General features: G+C 37.5%; 2 protein-coding genes and 1 long non-coding RNA gene across 3 annotated transcripts; 1 reads left to right on the top strand and 2 right to left on the bottom strand.

Moving 5' to 3' along the window:
• Positions 1–50: 50 nt before the first annotated feature.
• On the top strand, positions 51–1,262 carry LOC130986498 (uncharacterized). The gene is made up of 2 exons (XR_009089282.1): positions 51–310; positions 834–1,262. It is a non-coding gene; the product is annotated as an uncharacterized LOC130986498 (long non-coding RNA).
• An 848-nt stretch (positions 1,263–2,110) lies between these two features.
• Positions 2,111–5,273, bottom strand: LOC130986494 (uncharacterized). Its single transcript, XM_057909924.1, has 3 exons — positions 4,668–5,273; positions 2,470–4,002; positions 2,111–2,392 (listed from the first exon to the last, which is right to left on the bottom strand). The coding sequence occupies exons 1-2, from the start codon at positions 4,875–4,877 to the stop codon at positions 2,497–2,499; spliced, it is 1,716 nt and encodes a 571-aa protein (XP_057765907.1). The 5' UTR covers positions 4,878–5,273; the 3' UTR covers positions 2,111–2,392; positions 2,470–2,496.
• A 145-nt stretch (positions 5,274–5,418) lies between these two features.
• On the bottom strand, positions 5,419–8,151 carry LOC130986497 (nudix hydrolase 25). The gene is made up of 6 exons (XM_057909928.1): positions 7,816–8,151; positions 7,190–7,240; positions 6,514–6,606; positions 6,202–6,296; positions 5,740–5,851; positions 5,419–5,657 (listed from the first exon to the last, which is right to left on the bottom strand). Exons 1-6 carry the CDS (start codon positions 7,879–7,881, stop codon positions 5,556–5,558), a joined length of 519 nt encoding a protein of 172 aa, XP_057765911.1. The 5' UTR covers positions 7,882–8,151; the 3' UTR covers positions 5,419–5,555.
• Positions 8,152–19,961: the final 11,810 nt, after the last annotated feature.

Genomic DNA, 19,961 nt, shown 5'->3' on the forward strand with positions numbered 1-19,961 from the left:
CTTTGAAATGCGAGCCTTATCTCGTGCGCGTGTAATTACCCCCAAAAAGCGCACACACCCGTGAGGGTCTGTGTGTTTGGCGGAGTAAAGAGGCAAGTGGTAGTCTTTACCTTTTCGACGGTCGATTGCGTAAAGATAGATATCGGCGGCGAATTCGTCTCCGCTTATCAATTCATCGAATACAGTCCACGAGGCAATGGATACGACCACGCAATCAAATTGCAGAATATTATTGTCTTAAAGATAATTGGGTTTGAGCTGTCGAAGTGTTCGAATTTCTGTCATGCAAATGCAAAATATTTATGGTTTGGTGATTATTGTTTTATTTCTGTAATCTTTTTTTATTATTATTATTATAAGGGTGGTTGTAAATTTATCACGAGAAAATGATGGATAATCAAAATTTCACTCATTAAATTCTTCATTTTTATTCTTCATTTTCAATTTAACCCTTACTTATTCCTCATTTTTACTACAAATAAATGATAATATTATCACATTATTTTTGGAGGAATAATATTATCTCTCCTTTGTAGTGTAAATGAGAAATGAGTAAGGGCAAATAGAAAATGAGGAAAAAGAAATGAAGGATTTAAAGGTGATGAGGGCTAAGAACTTCATCAGCGCAGACACGTGAAATAATGATTACTCATGCTCACACTCGTGTAAGACAGATTGCATTGACAGCACAGATATATTAGTCTAAAAGACTTGAAGACCCGCGTTACGGGGAGTAAACCTGCGCAGCTATAATTACCCGCACAGTCAAAAGAGTACTATATATTTATTTATATCCATGAATTACTAATATCGAACCTGCGCTGATTATGCAGGTATATGAGTCATCTCCACGAGCTAAAGTATAAAGGAGCAGATCCTGCGCGGGCATGAGTGGTAGCGTCGCCACATCAAGGACAATTGGAAAAGCAAGCGAAACCTTTATAGCCTGGCCTAATAGCGCAGCCACACTGAGAGAACCAACATGACGAATCTCACTGAAAGAATAAATAATGCCTGCGCAGACACTCAAGGCTTCCGCCAGCGTAGTATCAACTCGCCATGCTTAGATTAGAAAGCTGTAAGTTAGTTAGAATAATATAGCCTATTAGACAGTGACCGCCGCCCTCATCGGTACATGTAGAGTACGTGAGAAATGTCAAAAGACCTTCATACCCTTTGCCCTTGTAATCTCTATAAATACCCATGTATTCCTCTGTAATGCTCTCTGGCAATTATAATAGAAACAGTCATATTTACCTTAAGTGTTCTGGGAAATTTTCTGAAGTTCGAAGTTTACATTGAGACTCTTTCACCAATAGGTCGATTTTATATCTTATTTTGAGTGTTTAGATTTAGGTGTTGGTTTCATGCTTTACCAAAAGGGTTAAATTTTATTTATCCTTCCTTTTTCCATGATAAATTTACAAACAAAAAGAACGCACCCTAAACAGAAAAAGAAAAAGTGAAAATATGATATACTCCCTCCATCCCGTGCCCCACAAAATATGAATCGGTCTTTTTGAATACGGGATTTAAGAAAGTACTCATTTCATCCCATTTATCTCGACATATTTATTTTGGACACGAAAATTAAAAATAAAGAATTAAGAATGTAAAAGTAGGTAGAGACCACTTCTTTTATGTGTGTAGAGATAATATGAACCACATATTATTTTTGGAAAGTGCAATTATAAATGGGATAAATTAAAAAGAAAAATGTGAATAAAGAAAAAAAAATTATCATATGGAAACGTAACAAGTTTTGTGGGACGTCTAAAAAGGAATATGACTCATGTTTTGTGGGAGGGAGTATGTCCATATTCTTTTAGGAAAAAAAAAAAAAAAAAAAACTTGATTTATTTTCAATTTGAACTTTCTTTATTCTCACGAGTCACGCGTGTAGAGAAACAATATTAACAAGAGAGAATTTTTTTTCTTTCACAGTTTTTTGTGATATTCTAGAAATAAAATTTCTGTACGAAGTTACATATTTCTGCCTTACAAATTTTATAGCGTTGCTTTGATAAAGTGATCATAAAGAAAGTCCACAACGTACGTTTATTCAACTTTTGGAAAGTCATTAGTGAAGAAGTAAAACCGGAAGGGGAAGTAGTAGAAGCCCTCATTACCATATACAAATTCCAGTAACTGCACATTGTTAATTTGTTATAACATTAAACTGGATATAACATATTGAAGTCTCTAAATATATACATCATCATCACTGATAATACAGTCATCTACAAGCCAAAATGCCTTGGTATTCATCCAAGTATAAGTAGCTTCAACTTCATATGATTCCAGTTAACACAGTACAAGCAACGTCGCTTCGCACTCGTCTCCATTGGCTAAAGTGGTCATATTCTAGGTGAAATATCCTCAAAACAATTGCCTGTTATAGATGATCATTGTTATGAAAGTATCATCACAAAATATACGTGCGGTATTATATTCCTAACTGTAACTTACTGTAATGCTTCACACAAGAGCACTCCCTTACTTCCTCCTCCGAAGAGCAGACCCAGCATTGAATGATTTAGATCCATCTGCAACGTTAGTGGACTCGTTTCTAGAAGCTCTTGGCCTTTGTTTACGACGCTGATTTTGCTCTTGGATACAAATACCTTGATCCTTAGCAAATTTAGTCTCTTGTAGCTTCTGTTCATCAGTGATTTGGCATTCATCATGCCCATGAGTTTTAACATGATATATATCATACCTTTCGCTTTGGCCTTGTCTTGACAGACTTGGTTCCCCAGTCTGTGTTTGAGTTTGCAGCAACAGATCTCCTATCTCGGCTGCCTCTATTGGTCTCATGATCTCTACAGCTACTTCCATCAGCATATCTTTAGTCGGAGGTGTAATTTTTGGCATTTGAGGCCTCAGTTTGTCATTCCCAAGCTCACTGATCTGCGTATTCCTCCATGCTTCACCGGTTACATTTTGTTGCTGTTGCTGTGGCCAAACCTCAACTGCTTGACACTCTGCTTCTTGGTTCATTTCTACTTGATGGTTTTCCTCATCTGTGTCACTATCAATTACTATTGGTTTTGTAAGTTCACAATATACTTGATCGATGAGCTCATCCATGCTGTCTTCGTTTCCTTCCATCATGTTTGCCCCCAGCAGATTCACATTGTTTGCAGTTTCTCTCGTCTGCAAAACTCTCTTACGCGGTCTTCCCCTTCCCCTCCGAGTCTGGCTTGACTGGATGTTGCTTCTCCTCTGTTGCCTAACCTTTTTGCTCCCTTCCTGCTCACTTGTCAGTTCTCTCCCATGTGATGAAGGATTGGTCGTAAGAGTAGAGCAACTATCTCCCATGTTCTGTTGCACTTCCTGCATTCTATGCTCATCATTTGGAGCTACCATGCTTTGCTGTTGATGGATATTATCTTGATTTGCTTGTGCTTGAGGAACTTCTTTCCTTTCAACACTTTGATCACTTGCCTCATCTTCTGTCAGCAGACTTAGTATTTCTACATCCATGCATATATCACCAGCTGCCGCTTGGCCAATACATGCATCTTTCATCATATCCTCATTGCAAGCACTCCTCCCCCGACCCCTGCCCCGCCCACGAGCATAAGCACGTCCTCGACCCCTGGGATGAGTTGTAGGTCTCTTTTTTCTACAATTCCTCTTCTTCTTTCTTCCCCTCTTCAGTTCAATACTCCAGCTGGAATCAGAGGTGTCACTAGAGCTAGAGGAGGGGCTTGGGCTTGGGCTAGCGCTAGGGCTGGAGCTAGGGCTAGGGGTTGTACAAGTAATCGTCAGCCTGGGCTTAGAAACGCGGTCGCTTGTGATGCTTTCTCTGCCAATGAAGTAGCACCCATCATGGCTCTTAGTAATGCTACCATTTTTAGAAAGCCTCTCCAAATGGTGCTTAAGAAAAGTAGCATGAGCCCAAGGCAAGTCCTTATGTTCCTTCAAAATAAACTTAGATATTGTCTCCTCGTCCCAACCCCTTTCCTCATTCAACTGCTTTATTGCATTCTCAATCATCTGCACAAAAAATGCCCATCTTATACATAACAAATAACAACACATTTTCATGCATCCACCCAGGTATAAACAGAACAATAGAATTTCCATCCTCAATCAACCCAACTACTTAAGTAGCTTAGCTTCCTTCTTATTTTTATAATTGATAAACTATATGATTGAGTAGTCTTATTAAATAATGGATAAAATTATATCCCAAAATTCCAATCCATCTTATTAAATAATGGATAAAATTATACTTCCTCCGTCCAGGAAAATTATAATATTTCCTTTTCTGGAAACTATCATTGATATTTTAAATCTTATTCACATTCAATATTTACAACAAAAAAAAACTCAATCATTTAACACATCAATTTTGATGGTCCCTTCCTCCACTCAATTTTGGTGAGTCTTCTTATGCACTTTATACGCATCTCTCAACCATTTATTAAAACTCGTGACCTCCAAACCACACTATAATTTTCGTTGATGGAGGGAGTTAATCCTCAAAAGTAAACAACTCCTTAGGAAATGAAAATATACATGCAATTTTCAAAATAACCCATAACATGCATCATCATCAGCTTAAAGCTTTGGTGAATCAACAATATGGTGCACAGAGATGATGATCATCACAGAAATCGCGATTTCTACATAATGGGGAAAAAAAGGAAAGCAAGTACCCATTGATAAGTGGGGTGATCAGGTGTGTGAATGGTGGGAATTAATTCTTGAATACGCTTCTCGATCAGGGTATTGTGTTGGACGGAGAGCGATTGAGCTGGAGCTGAGGCCATGGCGCATTTTATGACCAGCGATTTCAGGTTTTCGAGTGCGCGGCCGTGCGCGGTGGTGCTTGCATGCGGCAGCGGTGGTGGATGCTGCCTCTCCATATCTCACCCCAATTTTTAGAATTTGAGTTGACTGACTGAGACTCCTACTACCACCTCTTGTCTTTATATTATTAGTATTACTTTCCTCCTTTCAAAAAAATGTACACTTACTTTCCACTGTATTATTCTCATTTTTATTTTATATTTTACTTTCTTTTATATTTAACTTTTCTCATTGTTATTTTACTTTACTTTTTGAGAATATTTTTATTTTATTTTTAGACAAATTTAGTACAGCACAAGTACAACACGAGAAAAAGTTGGACTTCATTTTTTTATTACTAACCACGTGATTACCGTTAGGACTCCAAGTGTACCATTTTGTACACTCTTCAACTTGAAGAAAAATATTGTTTCATACTATTTGAATAGTAGATAATACTATACTTATATTGTTTTAAGGGAATAGAAAATAAATTAAACACGATAAACTCTTAAAAGTTGTTGCTCATAACTCGTAACAATGTCATTTATGTATTAATTGAATTTTGGGTTAGCCAATGCAGGAGTAGATGATATGAAATCTAGAAAAAGCATTAGATTGTTGAGGAATCATTTTATTAGAAACAGCAACCTAATCTGGAAGTTGAAGCCCCATATACATTTACAATGAGTCCATATGGTGTAATAATTATAGCAAATTAAGTTGAAGACAAGAAGAAGAAGAAGGTGTAATTTTCACCATTTAGTTGAGTAGCACTTTGTAGCTTTTCCAGAAGTGAAATAAGGCTGGAAGGTTTTCATGACTTCCTCGTATGTCGGCCTCTTGTAGTCCACTGCCTGGTTCGGATGAAAAGATCACATTAGCATCTCTTGATGAAGATGAAGATGAAGATGAAGATGAAGATTAATGGCAGAATACCTGCTCGATGACTTCTTCAGGGGTAGCCCATTTCCATTCTGAGAATTCTGGATCTGTTTCACCATTTGCTAAATTGATTTCACTCTCTTCTGCTGTCAATCTCATCAGAAACCTGTTCATAATTAATCAACTAATTCAATGCAACCCCATCAAATCACCATCAACACTTGCTCAAGTTACAAAACCAAATTAATTGGAACTTCAAATCCAAACATAAGCTTTTCTCGAGACCTTTACAAATAAATACGTGAGGCTGTATATTCTAGTGCTCCAAATTTGGCACAACGGCGGTTTTGCCACGAGATCATGCAGAGACATCTCATAAGAAGCCATATTTCCATATAGCTACAACTCCACAAAATCAGACATAAACAAATTGGAAGATACTAGGCATGTTAACCAAATTAATGTACATACTTAAACTAATCTTGAGTTCCATGGATCAAGGAGTCATCAACTTACCACTTTTGGGCCTGCCCGTGCCATTCTCCACCCCAGAGTCGATTCACTTTCGACTTTACAGCCGGAGGGAAGTCATACGTCAACCATTCTGGAACCTGATCATTCATAAGACTTCAGAAACAAGTAACAAACTTATTCACATTTAATCACCATCAGTAGCTCATTTCTTCATAGTTATCGCATAGTGAAAAAGGCATGCTTCCTACAAATAAAGAGGCGAAAATAGCAGCCCTGACATAAAAGCAACGACTACTCATAAAACTTACATAAACATACAACCCAACCAAACATGATACATCAATTCTAACAAACCTCGTCTATTACTTCAGCAGACACTACTCCAGTTTCTTCCCTCAATTCTCTGATTGCTGCAGACCTTGGTTCCTCTCCTTCTTCAATACCACCCTATTAAAATTATGTAAAATGCATTTTCAGATAAGGAATCCATGCCTTGGAAGAGTTTTTAATCATATAACCGACTACCAGCGCCTTCCACATACAAAAACAAGCACTTTAGTAAAAATGGTCTTTTTAGTAGTTTCAGCATCCAAATATAATTATCCAAATACACTTACAATGAAAGAGATAAGGGTGCGTTCTCTTTAGTTGTAGATTTATCATGAAAAAAGAAGGGATACGAAAAAGTAGTAAATTTTATCACACCACTTTTTTTTATCTCATATATATATATATGCTCTAGCTAGAGAGGGGAAATATGTGAAAATATTATCATACCACTATCCCATGATAATATTATCATGAATTAGAGTGAAAAGGGGCTGCTCGTATTTTTTGTCCATCCAATCTTGAGAAAATTATCCACCATAGAGAATATGCAAAAAGAGTGGAAAAGGGTGAAAATATATATTTTCCACCCTTTTCTATCAAAGAAAAGGCACCCTAACTGTAAATCGAAATCTGTGTGAAAAAATACAAATGGCCACAGCCAATGCTTTATTTCAAAGTTCTTAACTAAGTGTGGCTTTACCTGAGGCATCTGCCATGCTCCAGGAACATTCAGTCTAGACGCCACAAACACCTGGAAGTGAGCCAGCCATTTAGATATCAATTTGAGTTTTATGTCAAATTTATACTTCAAAAAAATTAAAGGGGATTTCCTATTTAACATGGGCCTATAAACAAATCAACAAATCAAGAAAAAGAGAGAACAAACATTCAATTGAAGAATGAATTGAAGGAGAGAGCAAAAGATCTAAAGAAACTATCTAAAACATATACGCAAACTATAAGAGGGTTTTGGAATAAATAACTTCAGAAATCATCAGAACAATAAACAAGAAACGATTTTTTTCATCAAATTGCTAGTAAACGAGTTTCCAATTAACAAAACCGAAAATTATTTCAGTTTCTGAGCTACTCAAATAAAAATTACGAGAAATCTCTCCATACCCTCATTATTCCCAATCAAATAGAACCACAAAGATAGCATTTTGATGACACGAACGAACGGTGCAAAACACACAAAAATCTGAATACGTACTTCTCATTATCAAATTATTCAAAACTGCACAAACGCAACACCAAAACTAAATCAAGAACGCATTTTTATCCCATGAAAACAAGATTATTTTTTTCTTTTTCCTTTTCACTTACCATATTATCATCATTGATGAGACAAACTCCAACGTTAGGGCGATAACCAGAGGGCAGACCCTCCATTGATTCTCTCTCCTTAGTTGAAATTCACCGTGTCTCTAAAAGAATGGAAAACTTGAGAGAGAGGGAAGAGAGAGAATCTCTGGAAAATACAGATCACTATCAGAATATCACTTTAGCAGAAAGTCAAACACATTCATATGCACTGTTTTGAATGTGTAAGAATGAGCTGATGATGACGTGGAGTGCGTTGAGATCAAAAAGACTTTTTCTGCGCCCGTCTGTGCTTATCGTGCGCATCCAATTCTGCGAAATTTTTATTTAATCATCATCATCATTATTAGTATTATTATTGTTATTATTAATAATAATAATTTAGTGGAAGAAAGATACGGTGATGAGCAGCCAATATAATCTAATCTTATCCTATCATTCATTCATTAACGTCTAGTTCATAATTGCGGATTTTCAATCTTTCACTTCCACTGTTAATATTAAATTTCAAGAGTCCTCACTATTAAAAAAAATATAAATAAAAAAATAATCTATAAGTGAAATGAAGTTTAATAGTTAATATTCATATCATAAAAATTAATAATATTTAAAAATATAGCTATTAATAATTAATTATATTATCAAATATCATTAATTTTCACATAATAGCTATCAATCTCCTATCATTAATTAAAAAAAAATTATAGTGCGTTTCCCCTTAAAAAAGTTGAGATATTATTCTTATATTCTTAGTCACTAATCACACTAAAACAAATGTTATGTCTATTAATATATTTAAATTTAAACTAGTTTATAGCTCCCGTTCCAAGATCCACGAAAATTATTACTCCCTCCTTCCACGAAAGAACTTCTTATCTTTCTTTATTGGGACGTCCACAAAAAAACTTCATACCTATTTTTGGACTATACCCCACCACTTATAATTACTTACTTTTCACTTTTTCACTTTTTCACAACTCTCAATATTAATTATAACAATTTTTCACCACCCTCAATACACTCAACAACTTTTTCTCCATTCTCAATATACTCAACAACTTTTTTCTTAAAACTCGTGTCACTCCCTCATAGGAAGTTCTTTCGTGGATGGAGGGAGTAGTTCATAAAATTATCAAATACTCCATTTATTTTTCTAAATCTTTTTCTAATTTTCATTTTCGATTCGCTCCCAAAAAAAAATTCTTTATATTTTTGAACTATACCTCACTATTAATAATACCTCATTTATCATTACATTTCACTTTTTCATCAATTTCAATACTAATTACAATACATTTTTACTACTTTAAATACACTCAACAACTTCGTCTTAAAACTCGTGTCCCTCTCTTCTGAGAAGTTGTTTTTGGGAATGGAGATAGTATATATTACTCCCTCCATCCTGCTTATAACATCCCAAAAAAATGGGGCACGTAAATTAAAGAAAGTTATATAAAATAAAGGGTAAATATCATGAAAACCCCTTAAGTATACCCGCTTTATCAAAAATACCCTAAAACTATCAGGTTTTATCAAATATATCCCGCATCTATTTTTCGATTACCAGAAACGTGATGTGGCTCGCCGGATGCCACAATGTAATTTATATTCTATTTTTTTAAAATAACATGAAAAAACGACTTCGTTTCGTACCATATTCTATCGTGTTTATCCCTAATTCTAGGTTATTAGCTTGAATTTCAAACACAATAGGAGTGAATTTTAAATTTCAGAGTGGATTTTTTTAAAATGATATGGTACGAAACGACGTCGCTTTTGCCATTGCATTAAAAAAAATAGAATATAAATTACAATGTGGCATCCAGCGAGCCACATCACGTTTTTGGTGATTGAAAAATAGATGCGGGATATATTTGATAAAAACCTGATAGTTTGAGGGTTTAGAGAACATTTTGAAAGTTTCGGGGTATTTTTGATAAAGCGAATATACTTAAGGGGTTTTCATGATATTTACCCTAAAATAAATACGGAAAAGATAGAGAGTATTGGAAAAGTAAATGATGATAAAGATATAAAGTATAGATAAAATAATTTATTTATTTTTTTGAATCGAGACATTATAAATAAGACGTCCCAAAAATGAGATTAGGACGTTATAAGCGATACAGAGAAAATAGTACATACTAATGTTCATTACAAATCGCAATCTTCCCAATTTGATTCTATTTTATATTTTTTTTCTTTTCTTGAAGATTGTGGTTTTATTACCTTATTAATACGTCCCTGAAATTGTGGCTTTTACATATTTGGAAAATATTCCAAAATTTTCCCTCATTATTTACCAAAAAAAAAAAAGTGTAGGACCCAATCTTCAATTAAAACACAATTACCACATTTTTTCTTAAAATTTATGTTGTTTTCATTAATAAAAAATTGTGTACATGTAAACTAATTTTAAAATATTTCAAAATTTCATTATAGACAACGCATGTAAACAAGACTCATGTGATCGAATTGGATATTATTTGCGGACAAAACTATTTATTTGATGTGAAAAATGTACACAATAAAAATTCATCGTATATATGACAAATTATTTAACTAACTAAAAAAATAAAATAATATTTAAAATATAATTATATCTAATCATTCCGTAGTAATTCTCTAATTAGTGAATACAAAATAAATTGAAATTGAAAAATACATATCATTCGTATTATTTGAATCAATGCTAAAACAAAATCTTGTAGTATGAATGATGCATGTGTTGCACCACTATAACTTGGCCAACATCATTCGGTAAAATTTCCTCTAGCAACAACAAAGATGAGTAATCATCATAAATTGGAGGATCCGAACACCAGAGCAGACCAGCAGTTCCAGAGCTGACCAGCAGTTCCAGAGCATACCAATAGATCCAGAGCAGACCAGATCGACAGAGCCAGAGCAGCGAGCTCAGTTTTTCTTACAATCACAAGAAGATTATCGCAGCTGCACGTTCCAACTTGAACTTTAATTTGATTTAAAACTTTCAAAACCTAATCCTTTGCTTGGAGATGACGTCCACCATTCCCGCTTCCGGCTCCCACACGAATGGCTCCACCGCCTCCGCCACCATTGGCTCAACCGCCTCCGCCACCATTGGCTCCACCTCCTCCGCCACCATCGGCTCCATCAATTCCACCTTCATTGGTTCCTCCTTTGGGACAACGGGTGATTCCATCTCCACCCCGGCCCCGTTGCAAACGTCGAGGACGTTGGGTCTTGCCGAGAAACCATTCATTTTCTCGGTCAAGAACTCCAAGTATTGGCAAGAAAAGATGTTGTTCTACCTCACAACCGTGGGCCTCCAACCCCGAGTGAAGAGGAGACGAGCTTTGAAGTTTGTGCCGGGTTTGATAATTGGTGTCAAGGCGACTACTTGTGCCGAAACACCGTTCTCATGTCCTTGGACGAGCGGCTCTACAATGTGTTCAAAGTATACAAGACCTCGAAAGAGGTGCGAGAGGCACTTGCTCTCAAGTATCAAGTGGACGAGGCGAATACTAAAAAGTATGTCGTCGCCAAGTGGTTGGACTACAAGATGGTCGACTCCCGTCCCGTGATGGATCAAGTGGAAGAGTTCCAAACTCTTTCACATGACGTTCAAGCCGAAGGAATGCCTTTGGCGGATGCGCTACTTGTGGCGATCTTGATCGAGAAGTTGCCAAAAACCTTTTGAAGAATGAACGCTCGGAGATGTCCGTGCCAACCTTGGTGTCAAATCTTCAAATGGAGGATCACGTGAGGAGTCGTGAACAAAAGGGCAAAGCGCCGATGGATGCAAGGCCAATCTCACCGAGAAAGGCAGTTCTTCCAACAAGCGTGGTCGCCCGAACCCCAACAACAAGGGCAAATGGAAGCAAGGTGGTGGCCAACTATCAAAGTTTGATGGTGTTTGTTTCAATTGTGACAAGCATGGTCACATGGCTAAGGATTGCCGTAAGCCAAAGCGGAAGAAGGCGAAGAACAACGTCAACAACGTCGAGAAGGACTTCGACGATTGGAACCAAGACGACTTTGCGGCGATGATTTCCGTGGTGAATCACATTGATAACATAAATGCTTGGTTCGTGGACACCGGCGCTACCGTCCACGTTTGCATCAATCGTGAGTTGTTCCACAACTACAAAGAAGTGTAAAACAAGACGATCATGGAGGCTAGCGAGCGAACTTCACAAGTCCTTGGCATGGGAGATGTGGTTTTTCAACTCACTTCGGGCATGGAGATCACCTTGAAGGATGTGCTACATGTTCCCATTGTCCGAAAGAATTAATTTCGGGCATTAAGATCACTAAGAAAGATTTTGAATTATTTTTCAAAGTTGATTATATTGTAATTCGCAAGTGGGAAAAGTTCATTGGGAAAAGCTATGCCTCCGAAGGGCTTTTCAAATTTGGCGTGAGAGCTTGTAAGCCTGCCAAGGCAAATATCAATAATAAATAATCTACTTCTTCTGCTTACTTGATTGAGTGTTCCGATTTATGGCATTGTAGACTTGGACATGTTAATCTAAATGCTATAAAAAGATTAGTAAAAATAAATTTACTAAAAATTGATGAATTTAACTCACAAGAGAAATGTAAAGTTTGTGTTGAGGCAAAAAATGGTTAAGTTACTGTTTAAATCGGTTGAAATGAGCACTAAACCATTAGAACTAATTCACACCGATGTTTGTGATTTAAAGTTTGTGCACACAAGAGGTGATAAGAAGTACTTTATTACCTTTATAGACGATTGCACAAGGTATTGTTACCTTTACTTATTGAAAAGTAAAGATGAGGCTATTGAAGCTTTTAAAAACTTCAAAAATGAAGCCGAGAATCAACTTGGATGTCGGATTAAGATGGTTCGAAGTGATAGAGATGGAGAATATGTAGCTCCGTTTGCTGAATTATGCAACGAAAGTGGTATAATCCATCAAACGACGGCTCCTTATTCACCACAATCTAACGGCGTTGCTGAACGTAAGAATCGAACTCTTAAGGAGATGATGAATGCCTTGTTGATTAGTTCAGGATTACCCCAGAACATGTGGGGGGAAGTTGTCTTAACAGCTAACTATATCTTGAACAAGATTCCACTCAAAGGGAAAGATGTAACTGATCACTAATTTCTTAGCAACAAATACCGCAACTAACACGGTGCAATTGTAGCAAATAATCAGTAACCGAGTATCGTATCCACAGGGACTGACACAACGAAATAACTCTAGCTATCTCCTAAACAGACTATAACAGTAGACAGGCAACAAAAAGTAGGAAGGTTTGATTAGCACTAAATTCAGATAACAACAAATAAAATAAGGTAAAAACTCAAATAATAAAAGACTCTGACCCTAAGGATGTACTTTTACTAATTAACTACATGCATTTAATCTATTGATTCAATTACCAATTTAATCCAACCCTGATGAGAGATCACAGAACTATTCACAAGCTTCTCTAACGAACACCTATGAAAGTAGATTAATTTACCCCCCTTCACATTCAAGACTCCAAGGAATAAATTAACTCCCAAGCGTACACAAAGAATAGCTCCCTATAGTTTCACCTATCCCATTCAAGTGTCAAGGCTACTACTATAACATGCATTCCTGAATCGGCTGAACAATTATCGCATTCAAGACTCAAACTGAACAGCTAGACATGTAAATTATTGGCAAAATAATTCACAAGAAATTAAGCACCAGGAATCATGAATCACAAGTTGGAAGGCAAATTGATATCAATAAATCATACACACATAATTAAATAGCTATGTACAAACCCTAGGTTCAGATAAAAGAACTAGCCAAACATCGTAAAATAAAGCAAAAACATAATTAATGAGAATGCAATTAAAAGAACTGAATTAAATAAAACTTTGAATAAAACAATTGTAGCGGCTTGAATCTTTAATCTTGTGGAAATCCAATCCAAGCTGTAAAAACTGGAAAGCAATAATAATCTAAAGCTATGAAATTGAGAAAATAAAGTTTTTGGACCCTAGATAGGTCAAAAGAAGACCTATTTATAGTGTCAAGGTAAAATACAGTGTTTGAAACCCAGAAGAACTCCAAAAACGCGTAAAGCTGAAAAATCCGGGTAGCCGGCGACCTGCCCAGCGACCCATCCGGCGGTCATTGGCTCAAGCACAAAAATCCTTCATCTGGCGGCGATCGCCGCCCATTTTCCAACGTTCCAGAAGTCCCGGCGACCCAGGCGGCGGTCTCCGGGCAAGTCGCCGGAAATCCTTCTTCGGGCGGTGGTCAACGGTGTTTGACCGCCGAGTTTTGACTGCTGCACGCGATGTTTTTGTTTCGGCCATAACTTTCTCGTCCGAACTCCGATTTATGATCCGTTTACGCTCGCGAACTCGTATCGAGATGATCTACAACTTCTATTTCAGGACATTGTTCCAAATTCGAACTCAATAAATCTACAAATTCCTTCAAAGTTCGAGTAAGAATCATGTTTCACAAGATAAAGCAAATTAAGCACAAAACAATCATCCAACACTCAATTTCTTATAAAATTAACATCATATGAACATTAAAAACCATGGAAATATGAGTGTTATCAACTCCCCCAAACTTAATCCATTGTTCGTCCTCGAATAATGAGAAGAACACAAACAATAACACGAATGGGTAAGAAATCTAGCTCATCGATGCCTCCGAAAGATATAGATGATAGAATTCTCAAATCCTCAATAATTAAGCACAAAATTCACCAATAAACACAACCTATAGCAAAATCAACCTTGACATTCCAAACAATTGAATCTCACAAGGTATGTGTATCACTCAACTCTCAATTTGATGGAATAGGACGTGTATGCTCTCATCGAATTCAATGCAATGCAAATCTCTTACCATAGGCTTGCCAATCATCTACAATCTCCATCGCTAATAGTGTGCCAGGATTAAGATCAAAAAGGTCTTTTTCTTTAGGTTATAATGTAGGGACATTGGTTTATGTAGGAAATATAGGCTAAGTGACTCAAATAGATCAAGAACACCAACCTTATGACTTCACTAATCAAGTATGGAATAAATTCCATCTTCCACTCAACTATATCACCATAATCAACACAACTCAAGGGATTTAATCATCACAAAACAGAACTAAACACTATTTTATGCTCTCCATTTATTTCCAACAAACAAAGTCGACTTTCAAACAAATATCTCAATATACACTCGACTTTATACTTTTTTCTCTTTCTTTTTTTTTTCTTGAACAGTTTTTTTTTCTTTTCATTCCATAACTTTTCTAGAGCTCATAAGAGTAAATAGTAACACAAAATCATCCCTTCTTCTTCACAACCCACTATGAATATTCACCACATAAAGATTCCCATATACTTCATCACCCCCTATCATCCAGCTAAAGAATAAAAGCTAAATAGGCTCAAAGTGGATAACAAAGAATAATTTTTTCAAGAACAGTGTTTGGGATAATAATGTGGCTAGCAAAAGATGGCCTAAAATCATCTCCTAATCCTGGGCACAACAGCAACCTCGACACAGAAACCATGGCAAGTTCTAGAAGATCACCACATGCAATGACAAAACTCACAACAAAGAATAAACTGTGTATGATAAACAGATATAGCTCAAAATTTCACAGGTTTATTCAACGTCTAAAAGTCAAGGTCAAAATCACTCTAGAATTATGCAAATTAGTTTCAATATGCTCAAATCATCAAAGAAAATCAAATTCCAATTTTTTTTCACAGAAATCATCATTGGCATCTCACCAGAAATCTAATGGAGCATTAATCAACTCAAAAACAAAACAAACACACACCACCAACCAAGCAAGATAAAACAATAAAGCCAACAAAAAGATAAAAGTGATACACATATCTACTCTCACCCCCCTCCCCCAAACTTATTACAGAACATAAGTTCGAAAATAAGTTTGGAGGGATGATGATATGTGTGTCACTACTCACAGAAACACATGCTCCACGGTGGTGATATGGACAAGTCGCGAGTTCCCGCATCTTCCAAGCTCAACGTTGCACTAAAAACCCAAACAAAACAAAGAAACAAAAAGAAACTAAACGAAAGGAAAACAAAACAAAGAAAACGGCTGGGTTACCTCCCAACAAGTGTTTAATTTAACGTCTAGAGCTCGACGATACCTCAAAAACTCATGGAGGTCGGAAACAGCACTCTAACCATTGGAAAGCTTTTCTACTCTTTGGTGCCCTCTCCACAAAAACACTTCTCTTGGCTCGGACATCCTCCACAAGCATTGCCCCCTTCTCATTCTTATTCCGAAAAATTCGGAATTTCACTTTCTTCTTCTTGGGGGTATGGGTTTTCAATGACCCCCTATAACGCTCCAAAAATAAACACATCTCAAAATTCAGAACTTCTTTTGGCTTTGGAGTTTTTTTCTTGGCTTTATACTTGGGCAGCTCATTCTTCTCAACCTCTCCATCCTCCAAATTTGCTAGAAAACTGTCAGCCAAATTAATCACTTCATTCTGGGGAACTTCTTTTGGTGGAGGTTTCTTGAAAATCACAGTTTCCCCATAGGCTCCCAATGTCATCTTTTCATCATTGACGCGGAAAGTCAGATCTCTCTCTTGCACGGCATGTAGCTAGAAACGGCCGCCCCAAGATCAATGGAGTATTTTTATCCTCCGGCATGTCCAACACTACGAAATCTGCAGGAAAAATAAATTGCTCCACCTGCACTAGGACATCCTCCACAATTCCCTTGGAATATGTGATGGAACGATCTGCCATCTGCAATGCAATAGAGGTAGGCTTGATATCTCCAATCTCCAATCGGTTGAAAATAGAGAGAGGCATCAAATTGATGCTTGCCCCTAAATCACAAAGAACTCGGGAGAAATTCTGCCCTCCAATCACACAAGCTATAGTAAAGCTGCCAGGATCCTTTTGCTTCAAAGGTAGCTTTCTTTGTAGCACAGCACTGCATTCCTCGGAAAGATTTATGGTCTCATATTTCCCCAACTTCTTCTTGTTGGAGACTGCGTCCTTGAGGAACTTGGCATAGCCTGACATATCTCTCAAAGCATCAAGTAAAGGAATGTTGATGTGAAGCTTTGAAAACATCTCCATAAACTTGGCTAACTTCTTATCCATCTTCGGCTTTGCCAGGCTATTCGGGAAAGGTGCTACAGGCTTGTACTCTGGCCTGGGAAACGTAGGAGTAGGAATAGGCTTCTTAACAGCAGAGGTATTTGATGATACCTTAGAAGTAGGCGGCGAATCGCACACAATCGTCACCAGGTCATCCTCCTCCATAATCTCTACATTTTTTTCCTTTCCATTCTTGCCGTCCCGCTGCTCTATATGATCCCGCTGCTCTTCATCCTCAACTGAATTATCAACCACCCGTATGGAATGACATTGCTGATTTTGCTGAGGCTGTTGATGTTAGCTCTTCGGATTGAACTGAGTGTTGCTAGGAAACTTTCTTGGTGTGTGCTGCGCAGCTGCTTGGTTGGCCATCTGACCAACTTGAGTCTCCAACATCTGCACTTGCTTGGAGAGTGCTGAAAAATTATTTCCAATATGACCCACTTGAGACTCCAAATTGGTCATCCTTGTATTAACAGTTGTCTTCATACCAGACATCTCTGTTAACATCTGCTGCATCATATCCTCCAGTGATACTTTCTTCGGCTCATTGATAACTCCTCCACTAGACACAGAAAACTCAGGTGGGGGCTGCAAAGCATTGTTTGGGTTGCCATAAGAAAGATTCGATTGCGGTCGTCCTCCTGGCTGGAACTGCTGTTGGCCCTGTTGATATTGCTGACCTCTGCCATACATTCCTGACTGACCTCGATTCAACTCACTGATCTTAGTAGTCAGCTCTGCCAGCTGCGTAGCCATCGCTGCCTGCTGTGTAACCATCGCTGCCATAGGATTAGAGCTGGAAGCAGCTGCCACCCTTTTCAATTGTACTCTTTCTACTGGCCATTGATAGCTTGTAGCAGCCATACTTTCTATGATGTTCCAAGCCTCTGAACTGCCTTTCTGAAGCAAAGAACCTCCTGCAGCTGTGTCCAAATGCATTCTTGTACGCTCTCCACAAGCATTGTAGAACATGATAATGAGCGTGCCTCCATCAAATCCATGGTTCGGACACTTTCTCAACTTCTCTTGATACCTCTCCCAAGTCTCCGCTAGCTTTTCTCCATCGTACTGTTGAAACTGTACAATGTCCATCTTCAGTTTCAACGTAAGGTCAGGCGGATGAAACTTGCGTAGGAATGCATTAGCCAAATCCTCCCACACGATATTCTCTCCCAGCTGCAGCGTATGATACCACGACTTCGCCTTATCCCGCAGTGAGAAGGGAAAAAGACGAAGACGGATAATGTCATCGGGGACACCATTCATCTTCACCGTGCTACACAGCTCCAGGAAATGCGCCAGGTACGCATTAGGGTCCTCAATCGCTTGTCCACCATATTGGCTCTGTTGGACCATCGTGATCAATCCCGTTTTCAGCTCAAAGTTGTTAACGTTCACTCGTGGAGGCTCCTGATACACATACTGCGGAATGAACGCTTCTTCAATTGCTCTTGCAGAGCTCGCATTTGAATTTGGATTTGCTCAGGAGTAGCCATCGTATGCAGTGCCTGAAAAAAAAAAACGAGAAATAGAAAAAGAAAAATAAAAATAAAAGCTTAAAGTACTACTAAGTCCTATTAGAAATATTAAAGTAATTTATAATCAATCCCCGGCAACGGCGCCAAAAAGTTGATCACTAATTTCTTAGCAACAAATACCGCAACTAACACGGTGCAATTGTAGCAAATAATCAGTAACCGAGTATCGTATCCACAGGGACTGACACAACGAAATAACTCTAGCTATCTCCTAAACAGACTATAACAGTAGACAGGTAACAAAAAGTAGGAAGGTTTGATTAGCACTAAATTCAGATAACAACAAATAAAATAAGGTAAAAACTCAAATAATAAAAGACTCTGGCCCTAAGGATGTACTTTTACTAATAAACTACATGCATTTAATCTATTGATTCAATTACCAATTTAATCCAACCCTGATGAGAGATCACAGAACTATTCACAAGCTTCTCTAACGAACACCTATGAAAGTAGATTAATTTACCCCCCTTCACATTCAAGACTCCAAGGAATAAATTAACTCCCAAGCGTACACAAAGAATAGCTCCCTATAGTTTCACCTATCCCATTCAAGTGTCAAGGCTACTACTATAACATGCATTCCTGAATCGGCTGAACAATTATCGCATTCAAGACTCAAACTGAACAGCTAGACATGTAAATTATTGGCCAAATAATTCACAAGAAATTAAGCACCAGGAATCATGAATCACAAGTTGGAAGGCAAATTGATATCAATAAATCATACACACATAATTAAATAGCTATGTACAAACCCTAGGTTCAGATAAAAGAACTAGCCAAACATCGTAAAATAAAGCAAAAACATAATTAATGAGAATGCAATTAAAAGAACTGAATTAAATAAAACTCTGAATAAAACAATTGTAGCGGCTTGAATCTTTAATCTTGTGGAAATCCAATCCAAGCTGTAAAAACTGGAAAGCAATAATAATCTAAAGCTATGAAACTGAGAAAATAAAGTTGTTGGACCCTAGATAGGTCAAAAGAAGACCTATTTATAGTGTCAAGGTAAAATACAGTGTTTGAAACCCAGAAGAACTCCAAAAACGCGTAAAGCTGAAAAACCCGGGTAGCCGGCGACCCATCCGGCGGTCATTGGCTCAAGCACAAAAATCCTTCATCTGGCGGCGATCGCCGCCCATTTTCCAACGTTCCAGAAGTCCCGGCGACCCAGGCGGCGGTCGCCGGGCAAGTCGCCGGAAATCCTTCTTCGTCCGAACTCCGATTTATGATCCGTTTGCTCTCACGAACTCGTATCGAGATTATCTACAACTTCTATTTCAGGACATTGTTCCAAATTCGAACTCAATAAATCTGCAAATTCCTTCAAAGTTCGAGTAAGAATCATGTTTCACAAGATAAAGCAAATTAAGCACAAAACAATCATCCAACACTCAATTTCCTATAAAATTAACATCATATGAACATTAAAAACCATGGAAATATGAGTGTTATCAGTAACTCCCTATGAGCTATGGAAATGAAGAAAACCTTC

The sequence above is a fragment of the Salvia miltiorrhiza genome, chromosome 5 (genome assembly GCF_028751815.1).
Source record: "Salvia miltiorrhiza cultivar Shanhuang (shh) chromosome 5, IMPLAD_Smil_shh, whole genome shotgun sequence".
Classification (NCBI taxonomy): domain Eukaryota; kingdom Viridiplantae; phylum Streptophyta; class Magnoliopsida; order Lamiales; family Lamiaceae; genus Salvia; species Salvia miltiorrhiza.

Coding starts and splice junctions, on each gene's coding strand:
- LOC130986494 (XM_057909924.1), bottom strand. CDS start 4,877: ATGGAGAGGCAGCATCCACCACCGCTGCCGCATGCAAGCACCACCGCG. Junction 4,003..4,667: donor ATCACCCCACTTATCAATGG/GTACTTGCTTTC, acceptor TTTTTTGTGCAG/ATGATTGAGAATGCAATAAA.
- LOC130986497 (XM_057909928.1), bottom strand. CDS start 7,881: ATGGAGGGTCTGCCCTCTGGTTATCGCCCTAACGTTGGAGTTTGTCTC. Junction 6,297..6,513: donor CTGCTGAAGTAATAGACGAG/GTTTGTTAGAAT, acceptor ATGAATGATCAG/GTTCCAGAATGGTTGACGTA. Junction 5,658..5,739: donor CTGAAGAAGTCATCGAGCAG/GTATTCTGCCAT, acceptor CATCCGAACCAG/GCAGTGGACTACAAGAGGCC.